This window comes from Melozone crissalis, unplaced genomic scaffold, assembly GCF_028551555.1.
Source record: "Melozone crissalis strain CALT ecotype California unplaced genomic scaffold, PUWL_Pcris_2 ptg000107l_1, whole genome shotgun sequence".
Lineage (NCBI taxonomy): Eukaryota > Metazoa > Chordata > Aves > Passeriformes > Passerellidae > Melozone > Melozone crissalis.
Window position 1 is genome coordinate 4,341,142 of NW_026535884.1, and position 24,993 is coordinate 4,366,134.

The 24,993-nt window shown below is 44.5% G+C and overlaps 1 protein-coding gene across 2 annotated transcripts; it reads left to right on the forward strand.

The window, feature by feature from the left end:
* Nucleotides 1-5,217: 5,217 nt before the first annotated feature.
* On the forward strand, nucleotides 5,218-24,001 carry LOC128947745 (Golgi integral membrane protein 4-like). Of its 2 annotated transcripts, none has more exons than XM_054292170.1 (13): nucleotides 5,218-5,410; nucleotides 9,597-9,671; nucleotides 11,220-11,269; nucleotides 11,670-11,723; nucleotides 14,390-14,540; nucleotides 14,764-14,846; nucleotides 15,212-15,382; nucleotides 16,452-16,609; nucleotides 17,341-17,513; nucleotides 18,477-18,538; nucleotides 19,034-19,198; nucleotides 20,746-20,817; nucleotides 22,962-24,001. In XM_054292170.1, the coding sequence occupies exons 1-13, from the start codon at nucleotides 5,224-5,226 to the stop codon at nucleotides 23,070-23,072; spliced, it is 1,512 nt and encodes a 503-aa protein (XP_054148145.1). In that variant the 5' UTR covers nucleotides 5,218-5,223; the 3' UTR covers nucleotides 23,073-24,001. The 2 variants fall into 2 exon arrangements, with proteins under 2 accessions (XP_054148145.1, XP_054148147.1); XM_054292172.1 differs by having other exon boundaries at nucleotides 20,746-20,830; nucleotides 22,962-23,086.
* Nucleotides 24,002-24,993: the final 992 nt, after the last annotated feature.

Below are 24,993 nucleotides of genomic sequence, written 5' to 3' on the forward strand. Positions count from 1 at the left end.
CTGAAACCTCCCTGCTGACACCTCCTGTGCAGAAATGCCAGCTTGAGTTGCTCAGAAATGATCTTTGCAGCTGGATGTGTCATGGATTTCTGCAGGGATGAAGTCAGACAGAGCAGCCCAGTGAGGATGAGGCTGTGTAGGGATGAAGTCAGACAGAGCCCCAGTGAGGATGAGGCTGGCTGATCCCACAGAACGCTTGTGCAGGCACAAAGGGAAAACTCTGCAGGGGGATGATGAGGAATTCTCATCTCTCTGTTGTCCTGAGGTGCCACAGAGCAGCAGAACACCCTGGAGGAGGCACCAGAACAGATCTGCTGCCGCTGCTGCTGCCTCCTCCTCCCACCATCACCTGCTCAGCCTGATTCATTAACAGCAATTCAAATGTGCTTCATTTTCCCCAGAAATCCCCCCCACAGCAACTCGGTGACAAGTGGTGCTTCACCCACAGCAGGGAAAATGATAGAATTGTTATATTCATGATGATTTCTGGAGGTCTGCACCTCCAAAATCCTGCCTGTTTTATTGCTTTTTGAGTAAAAACTAACCCAAATCACACAAAATCACACACTGATCCAGGGCTCAAAGCAAGGGAGATTCCCAGTCCAAACTGTAAAAGATGAGATGGAACTAAAAGGCAAAGATGGGTTTTTTCTCAGAGGATCTAAGATTCTAAGGTGGAAGTTTTTGCACCGTAAATTCTTGCAGTAAAAATATTTTTTTTAAAGAATAAAGAGTTTCTCTTAGAATATTTTAACCTAAGATTCACATGGTGGAAGTTTTTTGCACTGTAAATTCTTCCAGTAATTTTTTTTTTTATAATAAAGAGTTTTTTTGGAAAGAATAAAGAGTTTCTCACAATATTTTGACTCTGGGAACTGATTTTAAGGTAAATGCCAAATAACTGCCAGAATATCCAGACATTCAATACCTGTGGGTCTCCTTGTGCTCCAGTTTGTATGGAATGCTCATCTAGAGGATTGATTTTACCTTGTAACTCAAAACCCCCAATGTTTCTGCCTCATTTTGCTCCTCATTCCCCTTCTCTTGTGCCATGGCCATGCCCAGGCTTTGCTGAGGTTCTGGGATCTCATCTGCTCAGTTTTTAGGCTCAGAACAAATGACTCAAAGGACATTTGCAACTGAGCCAAGTTGTCATCGTCAGATGAAAAATAATTTCAGCAACACATCCTGAAAAATGGTCCCATCATCTCCCCGGGGCTGCCTCTAATGAATTCTAATTAGGAGCTGTCACTTCTTGTTATGGGAGGACAGGAATTCTTCAGCTCTCCCACCCCTTAACCCTGGAGACACCAAGGTCCCCAGGAATGGTTCAATTTTGGGGCATTTTTGGTGCTGGATGGAAAAGAATTGGGAATTTCTGTGTGGGGAAGGGCAGCTCAGGAGTGCTGGTCCCTCTTTTGCATCAAATCCACTTGGAACACTTTCAGACATTTGTGCCTGGCATTTCTCATCCCCTGGGCTCCTCCTGCCCTGCTCAGCCTGTGCCCTCCCTCATTTGTGCACTGGGGTTCCCTGGAAGGCAAATCCAAACCCCACAAAGCCTTTAGGTTGTGAAATGTGGCACATTTATCTGTATATTTATAAAATTACAACCCCTAAATAATGCAGCCTCCTCCCAGCACATTCCTTCCATCCATCCCTCTTGGTTCCTTGGCAGAATTTCCATAACCTGGCTGAAAACACTCCCAGAGCTGATTTAAATCCTGCTGTGGGATCCAGAGCTCTGATTCAAAGGCTGCAGCTTGCACAGATGGTCAATGCTCACAGTTTGTTCTGCAGGGGGAAAATGGCATTTTCTGTGCAAGCTCCCCCACCCCGAGCTTTCCCATGGGAATTGCTTGTTCTGCTCAGATTATTGTTTTAAAGCTGTCATCAGATGTGATCACCCCTGGATTAGAGGAGCAAAAGGAGATGATCAGATAATCCCTGAGGCATTTGGGGTTGTGTTTCCAGGGAGATGTCACCTATGGTCGATTTGTTACCTCAGGGGTTTCTCCTCCTCTGTGTCTCCCTAAAAAATACTCGTGCAGACCTTTAGAGATGTGGGATGTTGTGGGATTTGTACGAGGAAGAATCCTCTGAATCATTCAAATATTGGTAAAACATGAACATGAAGCTTTTAGCTTTCACTGGCCTTAGATCTGGTGCAGAAATATGGAATTAAATCTAAACCCTCCTGACTTAAATGGAGTTAAATCTAAACACTCCTGAGTTTATTGCAGGAGTAAAGTTATTTATTACAAAAGCAAAATGCCTGATCACTGACATTTTGTCAATCAAATCTTTCTCACATAAACATCCCCTCATCTAGATTTTAACCTTTTCCAGACTTCTCTCTGTCAAAAAACTCCAAAAAACTCCCAGTGTTTCCCAGGCAGGAATCAGCACATGAGGAAGGAGGGGAAAAGTTATTTGTTATAAAAGTATTAAGTGCCTGATCACAGACATTTTGTCAATCAAATCTTCCTCAGATAAACATCCCCTAATCTAGGTTTTGACCTTTTCCAGACTTCTCTCTGTCAAAAAACTCCAAAAAACTCCCAGTGTTTCCCAGGCAGGAATCAGCACATGAGGAAGTAATTAATGAGTGCAGGAGGGGAAAAAAAAATTTTAAAAACCAGAAAAATAAGAATGTGCTGAATAGAGGCAAAATTGAGAGTGAAACCCCTCATCCCATGGGCTGCCTGCTCAGCCCTCAGGGTGCAGACAGGACATTCCAGCTGGGCAGTAAATCTGGCACAGTGGAGTGTCCTGCACTGAATATCTGGGAATAGGAACGAGGTTTTCCCTGGTCCTGCACACTCAATCCATGGCACACAAATGGTGCCATGGGATATCCCATCAGTGCTGCTCTGGTGTCCAGAAGGAGCTGCAGTAATCAGTTAATTCATTAAGGAAAGCCTGTAATGGTCAGTGGAAGCTGTGTCAGAGCCAAATCACCCCATTTCCAGCAAGGTCTGCCAGAACAAATCCACCAAATCCACTTAAAATGCTTGGGGAAGGGGGAAAAAAAATCCTACTTTAAAAAATAGTTATTTTGGATAAATAATTACCTTACAGGAATGCTGTGCCTCAGTTTTGCCAATGACAAGTGGGGGTGACAGAAGTGCCACTCAGCCAATTCCCAGCAGAGCTGTGAAGCTCGTTTGATTAACATTTCTGAAACCACCAGGCACGACTCTGAGAGGAGAATTGCTGTGGAGAACTGTTGTGATTGTTGCTTGTTCCCCAGGTGCCTGAAAGAGGGAGCTTGGCAGAATTCCTGGAGAAATATCCTTGTGAGCTCAGGTAGGAGATGAGCCAAGCTCACAGTCAGAGAGGATTCATCACCAACCTGGGGGTCTCAGATCTGAGCTCAGAACCTGGGCAAGGCTCCAGGAGCTTGGTCTGTCCCGTGAGGGGCAAAATCATGGAATGGTTTGGGTTGGAAGGGAACTTTAAAGGTCAGCTTGTGCATCACACACGTGGGAAAACCATGAGCATGACACACCTTGTAAAACAATGAGCATCCACACCTGGTACAACCATGAGCATCACACACCTGGTGAAACCATGTGCATCACACACCTGGGAAAAACCATGAGCATCACATACCTGGTAAAACCATGAACATCACACACCATGAGCATCACACACCATGAGCATCACACACCTGGGAAAAACCATGAGCATCACATACCTGGTAAAACCATGAACATCACACACCATGAGCATCACACACCTGGATACAACCATGAGCATCACACACCTGGTGAAACCATGTGCATCACACACCTGGTGAAACCAACACACACCTGGGTAAAACCATGAGCATCACATACCTGGTAAAACCATGAACATCACACACCATGAGCATCACACACCTGGTACAACCATGAGCATCACACACCTGGTGAAACCATGTGCATCACACACCATGAGCATCACACGCCTGGTACAACCATGAGCATCACACACCTGGTGAAACCATGTGCATCACACACCTGGTAAAACCAACACACACCTGGGTAAAACCATGAGCATCACATACCTGGTGAAACCATGTGCATCACACACCATGAGCATCACACACCTGGGAAAACCATCATACATCTGGGTAAAATCATGAGCATCACACCCTTGTAAAACCATGAGTATCACACACCTGGGTAAAACCATGTGCATCCACACCTGGTAAAACCAGGAGCATCACACACCTTGTAAAACCAGCTGGGCTCTGCCAGAAGAGAGGAGCCCTCATGTCCAGAACACCTTGGAAGTGTCCAAAGCCGGCTTGGACAGGGCTTGGAGCACCCTGGGCCAGTGGAAGCTGTCCCTGCCCTGTCCCTGTTTTTCCCAACCCAAACCATTGGGAAAAAGCCAAATTCCCACCTTTCCCCTCCTCCCGCCCTCCTGCCTTCATCACCTCCTATTTTCCCGAGGATAAACCCCAGCTTTTGCCTGTGTGAGGACAAACCCCAGCTTTTGGCTGGGTGAGGACAAACCCCAGCTTTTGGCTGTGTGAGGACAAACCCCAGCTTTTGGCTGTGTGAGGACAAACCCCAGCTTTTGCCTGCGTGAGGATGCTCCTGTGAGGATGCTCTGCCGCTCCATCCCTTCCCGCGTCCCGTTAGCAACAGGGACGGGACACACGGACAGGGGGCTCCGGGTGATACCGGCTCCCGGGTCTCATCACTCTGCTGTCCCCTCCCGGTCCCCCCGTGTCCCCGCAGCCCCTCCCGCGGCCGAGGGCGGACCCCGGGCCCCGCAGCCCGGATGCCGCCGCCGCGTTCCTGCGTTCCTGGCCGCTCTCCCGGCGCCGCCGCCGCCGCCGCTTCCTGCGGGATCCGCCGCGGGGAGGGGGCCCAAGGGCTTCTCCTCCTCTCGCCGGGTTATTTTTTCCGGTGGGAAGAGCCAAAGGCGGCGGTACCCCCTTCCCGCCCCCCCTCCTCCTCCTCCGCAGCAGCAGCACATGGGAAGCAAAAGTTTTCCTCCTCCTCCTCTTCCTCCTCCTCCTCCTCCTCCTGCTGCCGCTGCCGCTGCTCGGTGCCCTCGCCCCCCGAGGATGCTCGGGCTCCGCTCGGATGTCCCGACGGACAGCGGGGAATAGAGCGCGGCTGGGAGCGGAGCCGAGCCCGCATTTTCCGCAGGGATCCGCGGGGAGAGGAGCGGCAGGGCCGGAATAACGCGATGGTTTAACAGCGCCACAAACCGGGCAGTGCCATGGGCACCGGGCTGTGCTCCCGCAGGCACAAGGGGCTGCTGCCCTCGGCGCTGGGTCTGCTCTGCCTGGCCGGCCTGGCCTCGGCCGCGCTGCTCTACGGGCACCTCCAGAGCCAAGTGCGGGGCGCCGAGGCGCTGGCGCAGAAATACAAACTGCAGCAGGAAGCGCTGTCGGCACAGCTGCAAGGTGAGTGAGCGACCCCTCCCGAGCCACAGGTGAGTGAGTGACCCCTGTGAGTGACCCCAGGGTGAGTGACCCCTGTGAGTGACCCCTCCAGAACCCCAGGGTGAGTGAGTGACCCCTGTGAGTGACCCCAGGGTGAGTGACCCCTGTGAGTGACCCCTCCAGAACCCCAGGGTGAGTGAGTGACCCCTGTGAGTGACCCCAGGGTGAGTGACCCCTGTGAGTGACCCCTCCCGAGCCACAGGTGAGTGAGTGACCCCTGTGAGTGACACCAGGGTGAGTGACCCCTGTGAGTGACCCCTCCAGAACCCCAGGGTGAGTGAGTGACCCCTGTGAGTGACCCCAGGGTGAGTGACCCCTGTGAGTGACCCCTCCGGAGCCCCAAGGTGAGTGAGTGACCCCTGTGAGTGACCCCTCCAGAACCCCGGAGTGAGTGGACTTCAAGATGAGTGACCCCTCCGGAGCCCCAGGGTGAGTGACTGACCCCTCCAGAGCTGTCCCTGTGAGTGACCCCAAGATGAGTGACCCATCTGGACCCCCAAGATGAGTGACGCCTTCAAAACTGTCCGTGTGAGTGACCCCAGGGTGAGTGACCCCTCCTGAGCTCCAAGGTGTGACCCCTCCGGAGCCCCAGGGTGAGTGAATGACCCTCTCTGTAGCTCCAAGAGTGAGTGACCCCAAGATGAGTGACCCCTCCAGGGCCCCAAGATGAGTGACCCTTCTGGAGCTGTCCCTGTGAGTGACCCTTCCCGAGCTCCAAGGTGAGTGGACCCCAGGGTGAGTGACCCCTCCAAAACTGTCCCTGTGAGTGACCCCTCTGGAGCTCCCAGGTGAGTGAGTGACCCTCTCTGGAGCTCCCAGTATGAGTGACCCCAATGTGAGTGACCCCTCCTGGGCTGTCCCTGTGAGTGACCCCTCTGGAGCTGTCCCTGTGTTCTCACCCTGCCCCAATTCTCTCCCTCCCTTCCACAATCAGGGTCCCCCGTTCATCCCTTGGCTCTGAGGATGCTGAGCTGTTTCCTTCCCCCATTTGGGTGTCAGGAGTTGGAGCTCACATTTGTGTGTGAATTGGCAGAGGGGGAATTGGGGCTCACATTTGAGTGGGAATTGGCAGAGGGGGAATTGGGGCTCACATTTGAGTGGGAATTGGCAGAGGGGGAATTGGGGCTCACATTTGAGTGGGAATTGGGGCTCACATTTGAGTGGGAATTGGAGCTCACATTTGAGTGGGAATTGGAGCTCACATTTGAGTGTGAATTGGGGCTCACATTTGAGTGGGAATTGGAGCTCACATTTGAGTGTGAATTGGGGCTCACATTTGAGTGGGAATTGGCAGAGGGGGAATTGGGGCTCACATTTGAGTGGGAATTGGGGCTCACATTTGAGTGGGAATTGGGGCTCACATTTGAGTGGGAATTGGCAAAGGGAGGTCGGAGCTGGATGGGTGAGCCCGGCTGTGTCACCTCTGTTCCATTTCTTCTCCCTTTGGCTGCAATTCCCAGCCCCTGTCAGGCCAAATGCGGGGCAGTAAAATCGCGGGGCGGGCTCGGGGAGGCGGCTCCGCTCCCTCTGCCCCGAGTGGGAGCCAGCAGGGAGGGAAGGGAGCTGATCTTCCCTCGAGTTTTGTCCCAGCCCTCTGCTGCAAGGTGATAAACCCACCTCGATCTAGAGAGGTTGGTCTGGACTAAAAAAGTCCGGACTAAAAAAGTCGTGGCAGCATTTTGGGGCTGATGGATGCCGCTGATTTTTAACTCCCTAAAAAGAGGGGGAAGAAGAGGAGGAGGAAGAAGAATTGGCTTCTCTGATCCTGCTTGTTCTTGAAACGTTGATCTGGGATTTAAAAAGTTGTGGCAGCATTTTGGGGCTGATGGATGCTGCTGATTTTTAACTCCCTGAAAAGAGTGGGGAGAGGATGAAGAGGAGGAAGAGGAGGAAGAAGAATTGGCTATTCTGATCCTGCCAACAAACCCACCTCGTTCTTGAGACTTTGGGTTGGACTAAAAAAGTCTGGGAATAAAAAAGTCGTGGCAGCATTTTGAGGCTGATGGATGCTGCTGATTTTTATCTCCCTGAAAAGAGGGGAAGAGGAGGAAGAGGAGGAGGAAGAATTGGATTTTCTGATCCCTCTGACAAACCCACCTTGTTCTCGAAAGGTTGATCCAGGACTAAAAAAGTCTGGGAATAAAAAAGTCGTGGCAGCATTTTGGGGCTGATGGAGCTGCAGATTTTTTGCTCCCTAAAAAGAGTGAGGAGAGAAGAAGCAGGAGGAAGAATTGGATTTTCTGATCCTGCTGACAAACCCACCTCGTTCTCGAGACTTTGGGTCCGGGACTAAAAAAGTCTGGGACTAAAAAGGAAGGGGCTGACGGATGCTGCAGGTTTTTAGCTCCCTCAAAAGCAGGGAAGAAGAGGAGGAGGAGGAAGAATTGAATTTTCTGATCCTGCTGACAAACCCACCTCGTTCTCAAGACATTGATCCGGGATTTAAAAAGTCGTGGCAGCATTTTGGGGCTGATAGATGCTGCATGCTGGGATTTGGGGTCTGGAGGGACTTCCTGACATGGGAAGAGATGAGAATCTCGACTCCATGGTCCAGAAGGCTGATTTACTGTTTTATGATATATATTATATTAAAAGAAAATGATGGATTAGAACTATACTGAAAGAATGGAAGAAAGGATTTGGGAAGGAAAGGAAAGGAAAGGAAAGGAAAGGAAAGGAAAGGAAAGGAAAGGAAAGGAAAGGAAAGGAAAGGAAAGGAAAGGAAAGGAAAGGAAAGGGAAAAGGATCATAATAAAATCTTGTGACTATCAGAGTCCAAGACAGCTGGACTGTGACTGGCCATTAATTAGAAACAACCCCATGAGGCCAATCCCAGATGCACCTGTTGCATCCCACAGCAGCAGATAATCATTGTTTTTCTTTTCCTCTGAGGCTTCTCAGCTTCTCAGGAGAAAAAAAATCCTAAGGAAAGGATTTTTCATCAAATCTGTGACGGAATTTTTCATAAATTTTTCATGCCTGTGCCAGGTTCCCACCTGCAGCCCCGGTTTGGGGTGTGCAGAGCTCAGCAGGGCAGGAATGAACCCAAATTATTCCTCCCTGCTGTGCCAGCACCTCCCGCTCCTCCTGCACTGGGGGTGACAGTGGCAGCCTCAGTTTTGGGAACAGCAGCCCCACAACTGAGCCAAATTCAGCATTTTTCCCCCCAAAGTGAGAGCTCAGCCCGGTGCTGGGATCCCAACCCCTGGCAGAGTCAGAGCTGCCATTCCCAAACACAGCTGTTGCCATGGTTCCCCTTTTTATTTTTATTTTGAGCAGACATTCCAATGAAATCCAATGATTTTAACAAAGGCAAAGCTGCATTTTTGGGTTTGGCTGCTGGGGGAGCCTGGCAAGGAGCAGAGGGCAGAGATGCTCTGGGGAGTGATGCTGGCACTGCAGGGGTGCCTGATTTTTTATTTTATGGTAGGAAAAATCAGATTTTTTTCTTTAATGGTGGGAAAAAATCTGATTTTTAAATGGTGGGGAAAATATCTGGGGTTTTTTTAATGGTGGGAAAAAATCCAATTTTTTAACTGTGGGGAAAATACCTGGATTTTTTTTAATGGTGGGGAAAATATCTGATTTTTTTTTAATGGTGGGGAAAAAATCTGATTTTTTAATGGTGGGGAAAATATCTGGGGTTTTTTTAATTTTAAAAAATATCTGATTTTTTTAAAAGGTGGGGAAAATATCTGTTTGGGGTTCTTTTAATAGTGGAAAAAATATCTGATTTTTTTTTTAATGGTGGAAAAAGTATCAGAATTTTTTTAACGGTGGGGAAAATATCTCATTTTTTAATGGTGGGGAAGATATCTATTTTTTTAATGGTGGGAAAATATATATTTTTTTTTTAATGGTGGGAAAAATATCTCATTTTTTTAATGGTGGGAAAAAATCCTATTTTTTTAAATGGTGGGGAAAATATCTGAATTTAAATGGTGCGGAAAATATCTAATTTTCGTTTTTAATGGTGGAAAAAATATCTGATTTTTTTTTTTTTTTTAATGGTGGGAAAAATCTGATTTTTTTTTTTTTAATGGTAGGAAAATATCTGGGTTATTTTTTTTTTAATGGTGGGGAAATACCTGTGGGGAAAGCTGTGTGTCAATAAATGGATTTTGTCCTGCTGTCCCTCTGTCCCCAGTGGTGTACGAGCACAGGTCCCGGCTGGAGCGGTCCCTGCAGAAGGAGAGAGGGGAGCACAAGAAAACCAAGGAAGGTGAGACCCAGCTGTCCCCAAAGGCCACAAAGTCCCCAAAGTCCCCAACAGTGCCAGGCCAAGCCCAGCTGTCCCCAAGGTGGCTGAAGAAATATATAGAAATATAGATATGCTGAACAGTGCTTTATACAAACATCACACTATAAATATAAATATAAATATAAATATAAATATAAATATAAATATAAATACATAGATATACATAGATATAAATAGATATATAAATTTAAATACAAATACATATATGAATGTAAATATAAATGCAAATATAAAGAGAACAATGCTTTGTTCAAACATTACAACTTTATTATAACTACAACTATAACTATAACTATAACTATAACTATAACTATAACTATAACTATAACTATAACTATAAATATAACTGTAACTATAACTATAACTAACTATAACTGTAACTATAACTATAACTGTAACTATAACTAAGCATAAATATAACCATAAACATATATAACCATAAACATAAATATAACCATATACATATACAAACTATAACCATAAACATAAATAAATATATATTTAAATAAATATATATATAAATATAGATATGAATTCAAATATAAGTGTAAACTGCACAATGCTCTATTCAAACATTACAACTTTATTATAACTATAACTAACTATAACTATAACTATAACTAACTATAACTACAACTGTAACTATAACTGTAAGCATAAATATAACTATAAACATATAAATATAAATATAGATTTAAATAAATATAAATATAGATATGAATTCAAATATAAGTGCAAACTGCACAATGCTCTATTCAAACATTACAACTTTATAATAACTACAACTAACTATAACTATAACTAACTATAACTATATCTATAACTATAACTATAACTATAACTATAAATATACATATTAATATATATATTAATATAAATTTAGATATAAGTGCAAACTGCACAATGCTCTATTCAAACATTACAACTTTATTATAACTATAACTAACTATAACTAACTATAACTAACTATAACTATAGCTATAACTATAACTGTAACTATAACTGTAACTATAACTATAACTATAACTATAACATATAAATGTAAATATAAATATACATATTAATATAGATATTAATATAAATATAGATATAACAGTAATGCTTTATTCAAACATTACAACTTTATTATAAATATAACTATAAGTATAAATGTAACTATAAACATATAAATATAAATATAAATAAAAGTGTAAACTGAACAATGCTTTATTAAACCATTATACCTTTATTCCAAATATAAATATTTATATATATGCTGAACAATGCTTTATTCAACCATTAAACCTTTATTCTAAATATAAATATTTATATATATGCTGAACAATGCTTTATTCAACCATTAAACCTTTATTCTAAATATAAATATTTATATATATGCTGAACAATGCTTTATTCAACCATTAAACCTTTATTCTAAATATAAATATTTTTATATATGCTGAACAATGCTTTATTCAAACATTACCATTCTTTGACCCATTTTACTGCCTCCTTTCCTCCCTTTTCCAGATTTTTTGGTGTACAAGCTGGAAGCTCAGGAAGCTCTCAACAAGGAGAAGGTGGGTGTGCTTTGTGCACCAGGCTTTGTCCCACAATTAAAAATATTTGCCCCACAATGGGAAATATTTGTCCCACAATGGGAAATATTTGCCCCACAATGGGAAATATTTGCCCCACAATGGGAAATATTTGCCCCACAATGGGAAATATTTGCCGCACAATGGGAAATATTTGCCGCACAATGGGAAATATTTTTTTTTCTTGTGCCATCTGAGCCCAAACAAGAAATTCCATCTCACACATTTCATCCCAACCCTGGCCAAAAAACAAGATAAAAACTCAACATTTTCCTGCCTTGCATGTTCTGCTGGTTTGGGGAGGTGTTTCTGTGGGGTTTTCTCCCTTTCCTGGATTTCTCTGGGTTCTAATGGCACTGTTGGATCTTTTTTCTCTGCCCAGCAAGACTCCATGAACAGATATGGGGCCCTCAGCTCCCAGCACAAGATCCTGAAGGTAAGGGAGCTTTGGCCGCTGAGTTTTAGGGGTGGAGAATCCCAGGATTCCTGTTGGAGGGTGCCCTAGAACAGAGTTAAAGAATAAAGCGGGGATTTATGAAAAGTTTCTCCTCAATGGATCCGCCTTGGGCAGCACCAGAGCCCAGCCAGGGCTGCACCCAAGATGGACCAAAATGGTCCCAGAATGAACCCAGGGTGAACCAAAATGGTCCCCAAATGAACCCAGGATGAACCAAAATGGCCCCAAAAAATGGTCCCAAAATGATCCCAAGATGAACCAAAATGGTGAAAAAATGAACCCAGGATGAACCAAAATGTCCCCAGAATGAACCCAGGATGAACCAAAATGGTCCCAAAATGAACCCAGGATGAACCAAAATGTCCCCAGAATGAACCCAGGATGAACCAAAATGGTCCCAAAATGAACCCAGGATGAACAAAAATGTCCCCAGGATGAACCAAAATGGTCCCAAAATGAACCCAGGGTGAACCAAAATGGCCCCAAAAAATGGTCCCAAAATGAACCCAAGATGAACCAAAATGGTCAAAAAATGAACCCAGGATGAACCAAAATGGCCACAAAATGAACCCAAGATGAACTGAAATGTTCACAAAATGAACCCAAGAAGAGCCAAAATGGTCACAAAATGAACCCAAAATGGTTCCAAGATGAGCCCAAGAAGAGCCAAAATGGTCACAAAGTGAACCAAAATGGCCCCAAAATGGTTCCAGGATGAACCAAAATGGCCCCGAAATGAACCCAAATGTTCACAAAATGAACCCAAATGGTCCCAAAATGGCCCCAAAACGAACCCAGGATGAAGATCCCATTTCCCAGGTGTGACAATGACATTCTGGCAGCAATTTCCTCCTGATCCAGCCAGTTCCACTGGGAACATTCCTGCCTGGGCTCCAGTGACAGAAGTGTTACCCACAGCCTCACAATGGGCTAAAAACTGCATTTTCTGAGAAAAAAACTCCCATTTTTGTGGAAATCTCCCACAGCGCCAAGGGCTGGTTTTGTCTTTCAGCAGCTGTAAATGCAGTTTGAAAAAAAAGGAGATGGTTGGGGTTGTTTTGTACATTTTTTTCCCACTCCTCCAATAAAAGGAAGCAGGAGAAAAGGAGCCAGGAATACAAAAAAGCTCTGAGTGTCCCCTGAGAGAAGCAGAGCATTCTGCCCGGGCTGAGTTGCTATGAGGAGGAATTTTGCTGCTGCAGAGCATTCCCAGAACCCACAGAGCTGGAAAATGCCCAAGAGACAGAACTGTACTTCCTTTTTCCCAGCTGGAATCCAGAGCCAGCCCAGCTCAGCTCAGGAAATGCAGCCCAGGGGTGCTGGGGGCTGCTGGAACCCGGCCCTGCTGCTCCAGCCCGGACTAAAATCAGCATTTCTCTGCCAAGTTCAGACCAAAAATGTGTTTAAAAACCGCCCCAGCAGCCCCCAGTTGCACTGCTGCAACAAAAGCAAAAATGAACATCCAGGTGTGCTTCAGGTAGGGCAGGTGATAAGCTAAAAAATGGTACAAAATGATATAAAATGCTATCAATTTTGGGATAATTTTGGTTCATTTTGGGACCATTTTGGTTCATCCTGGATTCATTTGGGGACCATTTTGGGTTAATTTTGGGGCCGTCTTGGAACCATTTTGGGGCCATCTTGGAACCATTTTGGGGCCATTTTGGTTCATCTTGGGACCATTTTGGTTCATTTTGGGGCCATTTTGGTTCATGCTGGGACCATTTTTTGGGACCATTTTGATTCATCCTGGGTTCATTTTGGGACCATTTTGGTTCATCTTGGGTTCATTTTGTGACCATTTTGGTTCATCCTGGGACCATTTTTTGGGACCATTTTGATTCATCTTGGGTTCATTTTGGGGCCATTTTGGTTCATTTTGGGACCATCTTCGTTCTCTCATATTGGGGTCATTTTGGGTTCATTTTGGGACCATTTTGGTTCATTTTGGGGCCATTTTTTGGGACCATTTTGGTTCATTTTGGGACGATTTTGGTTCATCCTGGGTTCATTTTTTCACCATTTTGGTTCATCTTGGGATCATTTTGGGACCATTTTTTGGGACCATTTTGGTTCATCTTGGGTTCATTTTGGGACCATTTTGGTTCATTTTGGGGCCATTTTTTTGGGACCATTTTGGTTCATCTTGGGACCATTTTTGTTCTCTCATATTGGTTCATCCTGGGTTCATTTGGGGACCATTTTGGTTCATTTTGGGGCCATTTTTTTGGGACCATTTTGGTTCATCCTGGGACCATTTTTTTGGGACCATTTTGGTTCATTTTGGGACCGTTTTGGAGCCATTTTGGGACCATTTTGAGTTCATCTTGGGACCATTTTGGTTCATCTTGGGATCAATTTTGGGCCATTTTGGTTCATGTTGGGACCATTTTTTGGGACCATATTGGTTCATCTTGGGTTCATTTTGGGACCATTTTGGGTTCATTTTGTGACCATTTTGACTCATCCCGGGACCATTTTTTGGGACCATTTAGGTTCATCTTGGGTTGATTTTGGGGTCATTTGGGTTCATCCTGGGCGCTGCCCAGGCTGGGCTCTGGTGCTGCCCAAGGTGTCTCCACTGAGGACATCCCTTCCATAAATCCCTGCTTCATTCTGTAACTCTGACCCTTCTTTCTCCCCAGAACCAGCACGACGATGTCAAGAAGCAGCTGCTGGAGCTGCAGCTGCAGCACAACAGCCTCAGGCTGGAGCACAGGAAGAGCCTGGAGAGCCACAGCCAAAAACTGGCCCAGCTGCAGCAGGAGAGGGACAGCGAGGTCGCCAACCTGCAGGGTGAGGGGGAAACACTAAAAATCAAATTATTGTTCCGAGTCCTGTGGCAAGCAATGAGAGCAGGAGCTGGGGAAGAGCCTGGAGAGAAGGAATTGCTGGAGCAGGTTTGTGGTTCCTGGGCTCGGAGGTCAGGAGGGATTTGTGGTGAGAAAGGGAAATGCCAAACTTGGAAAAAAATGAAAAAAATAATATATTTTTAAACAAATTTCTTCTCCTCCTGCAGACACGGTGCAGAAACTCAGAGAAGAGAGCAAACTCCTCAGGAAAGCTCACCTGGAGGTTCACTCCCAGCTCCTCAGTGCCCAGGTAACCACCTGGGCAAGCATTCCTTAAAGAATAAATATGGTATAAATAATAAATGTTCTCTAAATGATACATATTCTTTAAATAATACAGAATATTTAGAGTTCCCTGTTCCCAGCAGGGAGATGTTTGACCCCTTGTGAGATTTCTGTGTCCTTCTCTCCCCTCAATGCCCAGGTAACCACCTGGGCAAACATTCTCCAAATAATAAATATTGTATAAATAATAAATATTCTCTAAATAATAAATATTCTTTAAATGATAAATATTCTCTAAATGATAAATATTCTCCAAATAATGAATCCAGCTCCCAGCAGGGAGATGTTTGACCCTTTATGAGGTTTCTCTGTGTCCTTCTCTCCCCTCAGGCGCAGATGGAGGAGTTCAGGCAGCTCAAGGAAGCTCTGCAGAAGATGCCAGGCCTGAGAGGAGGAGGAGGAGGAGGAGGAGGAGGAGGAGGAGGAGGAGGAAGAGCAGCAGGGAAGGGGCAGCAGCCCCTGGTGCCAGCCAGCAGCCAGCTGCAGCCAGGGAGGCACAAGGTGTGGAATTCCCTGGAATTTCCCTGTGGAATTCCCTGGAAAAGCCCAGGATGAACATTCTGCAAGGCTGCTGGAGCTTTAAAACAACGAAGCTCAGAGTTTGCTCTTGTCCGTCCTTCCTTCCTTCCTTCCTTCCTTCCTTCCTTCCTTCCTTCCTTTCCTTCCTTTCCTTCCTTTCCTTCCTTTCCTTCCTTTCCTTCCTTCCTTCCTTCCTTCCTTCCTTCCTTCCTTCCTTCCTTCCTTCCTTCCTTCCTTCCTTCCTTTCCTTCCTTTCCTTCCTTTCCTCCCTTCCTTCCTTTCCTCCCTTCCTTCCTTTCCTCCCTTCCTTCCTCCCTCCTTCCCTCCTTCCTTCCTTTTTGGAATTATTCCTTTTTTAAACTATTGAATTATTCCCAGACAAAGCTGGATCTGAATTATTCCTTTTTTGGAATTACTCATTTTCTGGAATTATTGAATTATTCCCAGCCAAAGCTGGATCTGAATTATTCCTTTTTGGAATTATTGAATTATTCCCAGCCAAACCTGAATCTGAGTTATTCCTTTTCTGGAATTATTGAATTATCTCCAGATAAAGCTGTATCTTAATTATTCCCTTTTGGAATGATTCCTTTTTTGGAATTATTGAATGATTCCCAGCCAAAGCTGGATCTGAATTATTTCTTTTTGGAATTATTGAATGATTCCCAGGCAAAGCTGGATCTGAATTATTCCTTTTTGGAATTACTCCTTTTTTGAATTTTTGAATTATTGGAATTATTGAATTATTCCCAGCTAAAGCTGGATCTCAGTTATTCCTTTTTGGAATTATTCCTTTTTGGGATTATTGAATTATTCCCAGCCAAAGCCGGAGATCAAATTTTTCCTTTTTGGCTGCATGAGAGGAGGGGTCTTCTACTGCAGGGTGGGCAGGGCTGCAGATTTCTTCTGGAGCACTTGAGGATGCTTTTTCTTTAAAAAAGGAATTTCTGGCCCAGATTTGGGGCTGTTATTTTATATGTATATAAAAAATAGATTTCTATTTATATTTATTTGTATATATTTATATAAATCCAGGGGTGTCTCCTTGCAGGATGTGGAGATGGAGATGCACATCCAGGTGAGGAGCCACGAGCAGAGCCCGGCCCCTGGGCTGGCCCTGCCTGAGCCAGGACCGAAATCTGCAGCAGAAAATGCGCCAGGGCCAGGCAGGCAGCGCCCAGCAGGGAGCAGAGAGCTGCCATCGCACAGGTTGGTGACACAAAATTCTTCAAAATGGGCATTTTCACTGGGTTTGGGGACACAGAATTCTACTCTTACCTTTTGGGATGAAGATGCCCAAAAGGAGCATCCTTCTTCTTATTTTTGTCGTGGGTTTGCTTGAAAAATGGGATTTTTTTTACTGGTTTTGGTGGAATTCCTGGGATTCTGGGCATCCAGGATGCTGCACAGATGTGGGGAATGGATTTGTAGAGAATTTTTAAATTTTTATAGAAGGTTTATATAGTATGTATTTGCATGTGAATTTTGAGATAAGAAATGCTAATTTCCAAATGTTATGGTGTATTATATTGTATTATGTTATGTTATAATATATACATTATATTATAGTATATTATTATTATATATGCTATATATACTATATATAGTATATACTATATATATAGTATATATAAACTATATATAGTATATATATTATTATATATACTATATTATAGTATATTATATACCATTATATATCATTATATGATATATAATTGTTATATTATATATAATTGTTATATTATATTATATTATAGTGTATCATAGTATATCATAATATATTATAGTATATATCATTACATTATATTATATATCATTATTTTATGATACTGCATGAATATAATATAGTGTAATAAAATAATAAATGAGCCTTTGGAGCACATGGGGTCAAGGCTGATCATTCCTCCCTGCCAACCCAATCCCATCCTGGTGTTTTGCAGCTGGCAGGTCCCTGTGAGCCCAGGAAATGCCCAGAGGGACCCGGGGCCAGGGCAGGGCCAGCCCAGGAGTGCCCAGGACATGTCCAGGGATGGGCACAGGGGCAGCACCCGGACCCCCGGGACAGGGACAGCGGCACACGGGGACGGGGCTGACCAGGAGGAGCTGCAAATGGGTATGGAAATTATTCATTTTATTTTATTTTATTTTATTTTATTTTATTTATTTTATTTATTTTATTTCATTTTATTTATTTATTTATTTATTTATTTATTATTTTATATTTTATTTTATTTTATTATCTTGGAGACACCAAGATTTATCTGTTATCTTGAGTTGAAGGAATGGGACTACTGCCAGGCTAAAATCAAAATGTTACATAGAAACATCAGCCTCGAAGGCTGTGAGATTGAAAATTTTTTAAAAATTAGATTTAAAATTAAAAATTTAAAATGAGATTTGAAAGTTTTAAAAGCAGTCAGACATAGGTCAAAAGTAGTAAAAAGTCTCTTTCTTACAATATATAACATTGTAATCCAATGGGAAGTTGCCACAAAGTTAATTTTGTTTTTTCTAACCTATCACCTTTGCTTAATTCTACTGCACTGGGTATAGTTTATCCAATGGATTACTGTTACATGTACACACATATACTTCTATTATAAGATATATCATAATTATATATTATATATAATAATTATATCTATTATATAGATGTAATTATATATCATTATAACGATAAAATTTTATATACTAAATTATATATTATATATAATATATATTATTATATTATTTATTGTATCTTATATCTTATGTATTATATATTATACATTATATATTATATATTATATATTATGTCTTATATATTATATATTATATATTGTATATTATATATTGTATATTATATATTGTATATTATATATTGTATATTGTATATTACATGTATATTATATATATTGTATACATTATATATAATGTTATATATTGTATATTATATATGTTATATATGTTATACATTACATATTATATAATGTATATTCTCTATATTACCTCTATTTTAATATATTAGTTATTATATATTTATATATCTGTATTTATATATTTTTATACTGTATATTCTTGTCCCTGTCCCTGGCAGATGCAGGAGTCATTGACAGGGAGCTGCACTCCCAGAAAGAGCCCGTGGTCCAGGAGCCCATGGTGAGTGACCAGAGCATCACAAACCCTTCCAAGGCTTGGGAGGGACCTTAAATCTCATCTGACCCCATCCCTGGCCACCTTCCACTGTCCCAGGGTGCTCCAAGGCTGGGAAAGAACCTTAAATCTCATCTCACTCCACCTTCCACTGTCCCAGGGTGCTCCAAGCCCTGCCCAGCCTGACTTTGAGAAGTTTTCATCTTCTCATCCTTCCCTCTTTCACCTGGATGCAAGTCTGGCTATAAGAGTCCATCCAATAATAAGAACTCAATCGGTCAATAATTACCCAGAAGTTTCTGTGAACTCCAAACTCCCTGGGTGCAGAGGGATAACAAAGATGTTTCGGGATTTTTTAACAAACCCTAACAGGTTTGGAGAGGTGCAAGTGCTCCAGGCTTGCTGGGGAAGGCAGGTTGCTGCCTCCTGAGAGAATAAATAAAATAAAATAAATAAATAAAAATAAATAACTAAAAGCCACAAGAGGCTTTTCCTGTCCAGGTGCCAGATGATGCTGCAGATCCTGCCCAGGACCCCAACAACCAGGGGGAGGATGAGTTTGAGGAGGCTGAGCTGGAGAGACCTGACTTTGAGGAGAAGGCGGGAGCCTCGGAGAAGTTCAAGGAGCCCAGAGTTAAAGAAGAGTGGAAGGAGAAGCCACCAAAGGTGACAACCAGCAGGGCCAGGAGGGATCCCAGCTGGGGATGGATGGGTGGGCAAGAGAGGTGAAGGGCTGGAAGGGAAACATCAAATCCCTGAGTGGATCCAGAATCCAAATTCTTGGGTGGATCCATAATCCAAATTCCTGGTGGATCCATAACCCACTGTGAGATGTGGCAGACAGCAGAAAACTCTGGCAGGTTGGTCAAAACCAACCTATTTTTTCTTCCACTGGTTATAAAGGAGCTTGAAATTTACATTTCTTGGGACTTTTTGGTCTTTTGTTTTCATTCTGCTTGTGGTTTTTATCAGCACAAGCAGCATTTCAGAGCTCTGCCTCCTTGTTTGCTTCCCTGCAGATGGAATCCATTTGTTTCACCAAGTGTTTCTTGCTGCCTGAAGCCAGACTCTGCATCAGGGAAATGTTCATTTGTTTTGACAAGCAGCTGAACGTTGCTTGTTTAAAAAAAAAAAAAGGAGTGTTTTATCTGTCAGGCTCTAAAATCGTGATTAATGGTGGGATTAAGAAAAGGAAAAAAAGAAATCCAGGCCAATGAAATCAAACAAGAGAGAGGTGCTGGCACCTCCTTGAGATTAGTGAAAATGTGGAAAGAATTAGTGATGTAAATACCTGGCTCTCAGATCTGGCTGTGCTCTTCTCCCTAAAGCTCTACCCTAAATAACCCAAAATTTTCCAGATGCAGCAGCCCTGGGGCCCTCCTGCTGCAGGAGAGAGGAGCTGCCAGCAGCTGGGAAAAGAGACTGGGTGGCAAAAAAATAAATGGAGTTTGTGCTGCCTGATTGTCCCTCTGCTCCCCCAGATCCCTGATCTGCCCTGGGGTGTGGGGCAGGAGCTGGGTCCTGGCAGGGCTGGCAGCAGGCTGGGTCTCAGGACTTTGGCTGCTCACAGTGACCCCAAAATGTGTCACAAAGTCTCTTTTACCAGCCCCAAAATTTGTCACAAAGTCTCTTTTCCCAGCCTGGCACTTGAAGGAGTCAGAACTCTTCAGTTCTCGTTCTCAAGGTTGTTTATTGTTTCTTATCTATAAAATTCTTTCTCCTGTCCAGCCGAGGTCTGCTCAGCAGGACAGACAGAGGCACTCTGGTGTTATCTTTTTACACTAAAAACTACATTTATAATATTTACAATTCCTTCCCAATACCTATTACCTATGTTAGACAGTGAGCTTCTACTCTAAACCAATCCAAAAGTGCCACCATCACCCAGAAGATGGAGGCCAAGAAGAAGAAGAAGGAGAAAGGCTGGACACACTCAGATGCCTCCATCTTTCCCCCTGAACCCCCATTCTAAAAACCCCAAAAAAATCTATTTCTCACCCCATGATAAGTTCACTATCATTCTACTTAAACTCTTGTGCCTTGTAGATCTTCATATAAGTTGGTAATTTTTTTCCATGGGTCACAATCAAAGTCACAGAGTCCTGGGCTCTGTGCCAGGGTCTCTGAGCCCCCTGGCAGGGACAGACAGACAGAGGGATGTCCTGAATTCTCACACCTGGGCACTCCCAACCCTGCCTGCCTGTGTTTTTCAGGATGCTGGCAGAGCTGCCAAGCCCAGGGAAGAGCCACTGGAGGATTACCAAGAAGATCAGGAGCAAGAAATTGTACGACACCAAGGTTCTTCCTCTTTCCTCTCTGCTGTGGGGTCACCTGGGGGGGGGTTGGCAGCCAGGAATTTGGGGGGGACTCAGCTTTTGGGGACCAGGGGTGAGCAGGGACTCCAGGTCTGCCTCTGCCTGCTCTGTGAGGTGTCCAGGACAAACCTGGAGCCCACTGCTGCCTTTTCCAGGTGTCCAGGACAAACCTGGAGCTCACTGCTGCCTTTTCCAGGTGTCCAGGACAAACCTGGAGCTCACTGCTGCCTTTTCCAGGTGTTCAGAACAAACCTGGACCTCATTGCTGACTTTTCCAGGTGTTCAGAGCAAACCTGGAGCTCACTGCTGCCTTTTCCAGGTGTTCAGAGCAAACCTGGAGCTCATTGCTGACTTTTCCAGGTGTTCAGAGCAAACCTGGAGCTCACTGCTGCCTTTTCCAGGTGTTCAGAGCAAACCTGGAGCTCATTGCTGACTTTTCCAGGTGTTCAGAGCAAACCTGGAGCTCACTGCTGCCTTTTCGAGGTGTTCAGGACAAACCTGGAGCTCACTCCTGCCTTTTCCAGGTGTTCAGAGCAAACCTGGAGCCCGCTGCTGCCTTTTCCGGGTGTCCAGGACAAACCTGGAGCTCACTGCTGCCTTTTCCAGGTGTTCTGAACAAACCTGGAGCTCATTGCTGCCTTTTCCAGGTGTTCAGGACAAACCTGGATGCCACTGCTGCCTTTTCCAAGTGTTCAGAGCAAACCTGGAGCTCACTGCTGCCTTTTCCAGGTGTCCAGGACAAACCTGGAGCTCACTCCTGCCTTTTCCAGGTGTTCAGAGCAAACCTGGAGCTCACTGCTGCCTTTTCGAGGTGTTCAGGACAAACCTGGAGCTCACTGCTGCCTTTTCCAGGTGTTCAGGACAAACCTGGATGCCACTGCTGCCTTTTCCAGGTGTTCTGAACAAACCTGGAGCTCATTGCTGCCTTTTCCAGGTGTTCAGAGCATCCTTGGTGCTCTTTGTGCCCTCGTCCTTTCTATCTGCACCCACCTGCAGCAGCTGAGCTGTGGGGTGCTCCCAAACAGCAACTGGGGGGAATTATAGCAGGAATTACAGGAGGAATTATAGGGGGAATCACAGGAGGAATTATAGCAGAAACTATAGGAAGAATCACAGGAGGAATCACAGGAGAAGTTACAGGAGGAATTATAGGAGGAATTTTAGGAGGAATCACAGGAGGAATTAATCATAGGGGAAATTACAGGAGGAATTATAGCAGAAACTATAGGGGGAATCACAGGAGGAATTATAGCAGGAATTATAGGGAGAATCACAGGAGGAATCACAGCAGGAATCAATCACAAGAGGAATTATAGGAGAAATTACAGGAGGAATTATAGGAGGAATCACAGGAAGAATTATAGGAGGAATTATAGAAGGAATCACTGCAGGAATCACAGCAGGAATCAGTCACAGGGGGAATCACAGGAGGAATTATAGGAGGAATTTTAGGGGGAATCACAACAGGAATCAATCCCAGCATTAATCAAGGCTGTGCCAGTGCAGCAATGCCAGCTCAATGTTTTTCAAGCATGAGCTGGACAGGATCACCCTGGTACCTTCAGAGATAGAAATGAATCCTCTTCCAGTCTCATTCATTCTCTCCCAGCCCTTTCTGAGTGGCTCCTGAGGGGTTTTCCTGCAGTTTCCCCAGGATTGCTGAGGATTTGGGAATGAAGGGAAATACAGAGCAGGGTTGGTGTCAGGTCTCCTTTCCCTGAGTGATTCCAGGCCTCTTGGAGGTGTCTCCAATGGATGCTTGGAGCTAACATCCTCCCTGGAGGCTCTGCATGGCCTGGCTGGGGTTGGTGACACAGTTTGAAATGTGGAGGATGTAAAATATCAGCTCCTGCTCTTCACATCTGCCCCTCATGCAGCAGAGGCAGAGATGTCAAAGCTGCATTGCACTGCCAGGATATTAAAATGTGCCTAAAACACCTCTGAAGGTGCTACCAGAGGTGGGTTCTGCCCTGTTTTCCCAGGTTCCCAAAGCTGGGCTGGTTTGGTGGAACAGTTCTGCTCAGGGACAGCATGGTTTGCTTTAGGGTCTCCTTCTCCAGGATTTCCTTTTTGCTGATTTTTTTCTCCTTCCTGGCTGTTCCCTGTGCCCCCAGGAGGATCATGGAGGGGAGGTGGATGACAACGACGACCTGGAGCTTGTCCAAGAGCAGAAGGAGCCTGTGGGAAGGCAGGGAGGTGCTGGCAAGAAGGATGATTACTTCTGAGAGCTGCTGGAAATCCAGGATGCTGCAGGAATGAGGGGATGGCAGCTCCTCCTGAATGAAACAAGGGCAGAGGCAGGAGGAGGGAACTCCCCCAAACAAAGAGGGGGTTTGCAGATGAAAATATGAAAATCCCATCTCAGTGTGGGGCCACTGCTGCCTCTGAGATCTCAGACTGGGGATGATCTTACCCTGCTGCTTTTCTTAGGAGCACTTTCTGATTTACTGTGTTCTTCGCCCTCTCGTTCTTCACATCCCCTTTCTGAGCTGGAGAGGGTTTTTGGGGCTGGTTTTGGGGGTGTTTTTTACCCCCCTGGGCAGCAGAGGGGTCCCTGGACTCACTCAAATACAAAGGAATCTGTCTTCATAAATGATTTTGTGTTTCTTTAACACATCCTCTGAGCAGGGTGGGGAGGGAACCAGAGGAAATTTCCTGTTCTTTGCCCTGGAGATGTGCAAGAGAGCACCAACCACAGCCAGAAGAGTGTGTGAGTGTGGATGTGAACACCTTCCTGCTGCAGAGACCCTCCAGAAACTGGGAGCAGATCCCTGCAGAGCTCTCCCTGCCCTGCCTTTGAGCTGTGTGACATTCCTGCTGGCCTCAAAGTGTCCCCTGGAATTCTGTGCCTCCCCCCTGCTGGAGGTGAGGGCTGCCCTGAGCTCTTCCCCATGGGGACAGTGACAGCCATGCCAAGAAACAGGAAAAAAAAAGGAATATTTGCAGCCCAACTAATGCAGTTCCAGCCTGGTTGGATTATTGCCAGTCTCCCAGCAGGAGCCAAGGTAAATTTTGTCTCTTCTAGAGAGGTTTTGATCAGCAAGATGGGAGTTGTTGGTGGAGTGGATTGAATCCTGTGGGACTTTACTCAGCCTCCAAAAGACTCGCCTGACCTCAGGGACAAAGAAGGAACAGTCAGCTGGATTTAAAATGAAAAAGAATGGGTTTAATTATGATATCTCAAAGCCCAGAAGCTGTTTTAAGTGATAAGAGCAGGGCAGAGCTGTCCCACTCCTGCCCTGAGCTGTGTCCTCCTTCCTCATCACCTCAATCACCAAACACAGGGAATTGTGCCTGAATCTCATCACCTGCTAAAAAATCAGAGCATCTTTGTTCTCTATTTGAATTAGCTGAGCTCTTTCTAATCCCTTGTTTGTGGCATATTTTGCAAGCACTTTTAGGCACTGGGGAAAACAATATTTATTTCCCAACAAGCTCAGCCTTTTTCATTCTGACAGCATTGATTATTTTTGTTTTTCTTCCGCTGGTTGTAATAGAGCTTGAAATTTACATTTCATAGGAGTTTTTGGTTCTTTGTTTTCATTCTGCTTGTGTTTCTTACCAGCGCAATCAGCTGTGCAAGTCCAACTCTGGCATGGAGTAGAGCAGAATAAGGAAAGGGACAATTTCAGGAAATTATCTTTTAGCCAAGTGCCAGAGCTGCTCATGGAGCTCAGTTAGGAGCTCACTATCAAATCCTGGTGGGGTTCAAGATGCACAAAATGGCCAACTATCTCTTGTTACAAGGTTTTTTAAGGCTAAACTGTCCAATTAAGAAATGGCACCTAAATTAATTTCCCTTTTAACCCAATAACTGATCCCTCAAAATCCTCAATGTGGACTTTTCTGTCCAATTACACAAAACCACCCAAACCCATGGAGAAGAAGGAAGAAGAAGGTAAAGAAGAACAACCTGCCTCTGCCCTAAAGCCTCCATCTTGCTTCATATTTATTTCTATATTCTAAAACCCCAGCTCTCAAGTTTTCCACCCTATGATCCCCAAACTCTTTTAAGTTTTCCACTTCTAACCAGCCCCACACCCACAATCCCAGTTCCACCATTCCATTTTGGAACTCTTCTCCACAGCCTCAGGTCAAATGCAGTTTTCTGTGCCTGTCAGCACAGAAAGTTCTAATTTTAGACAG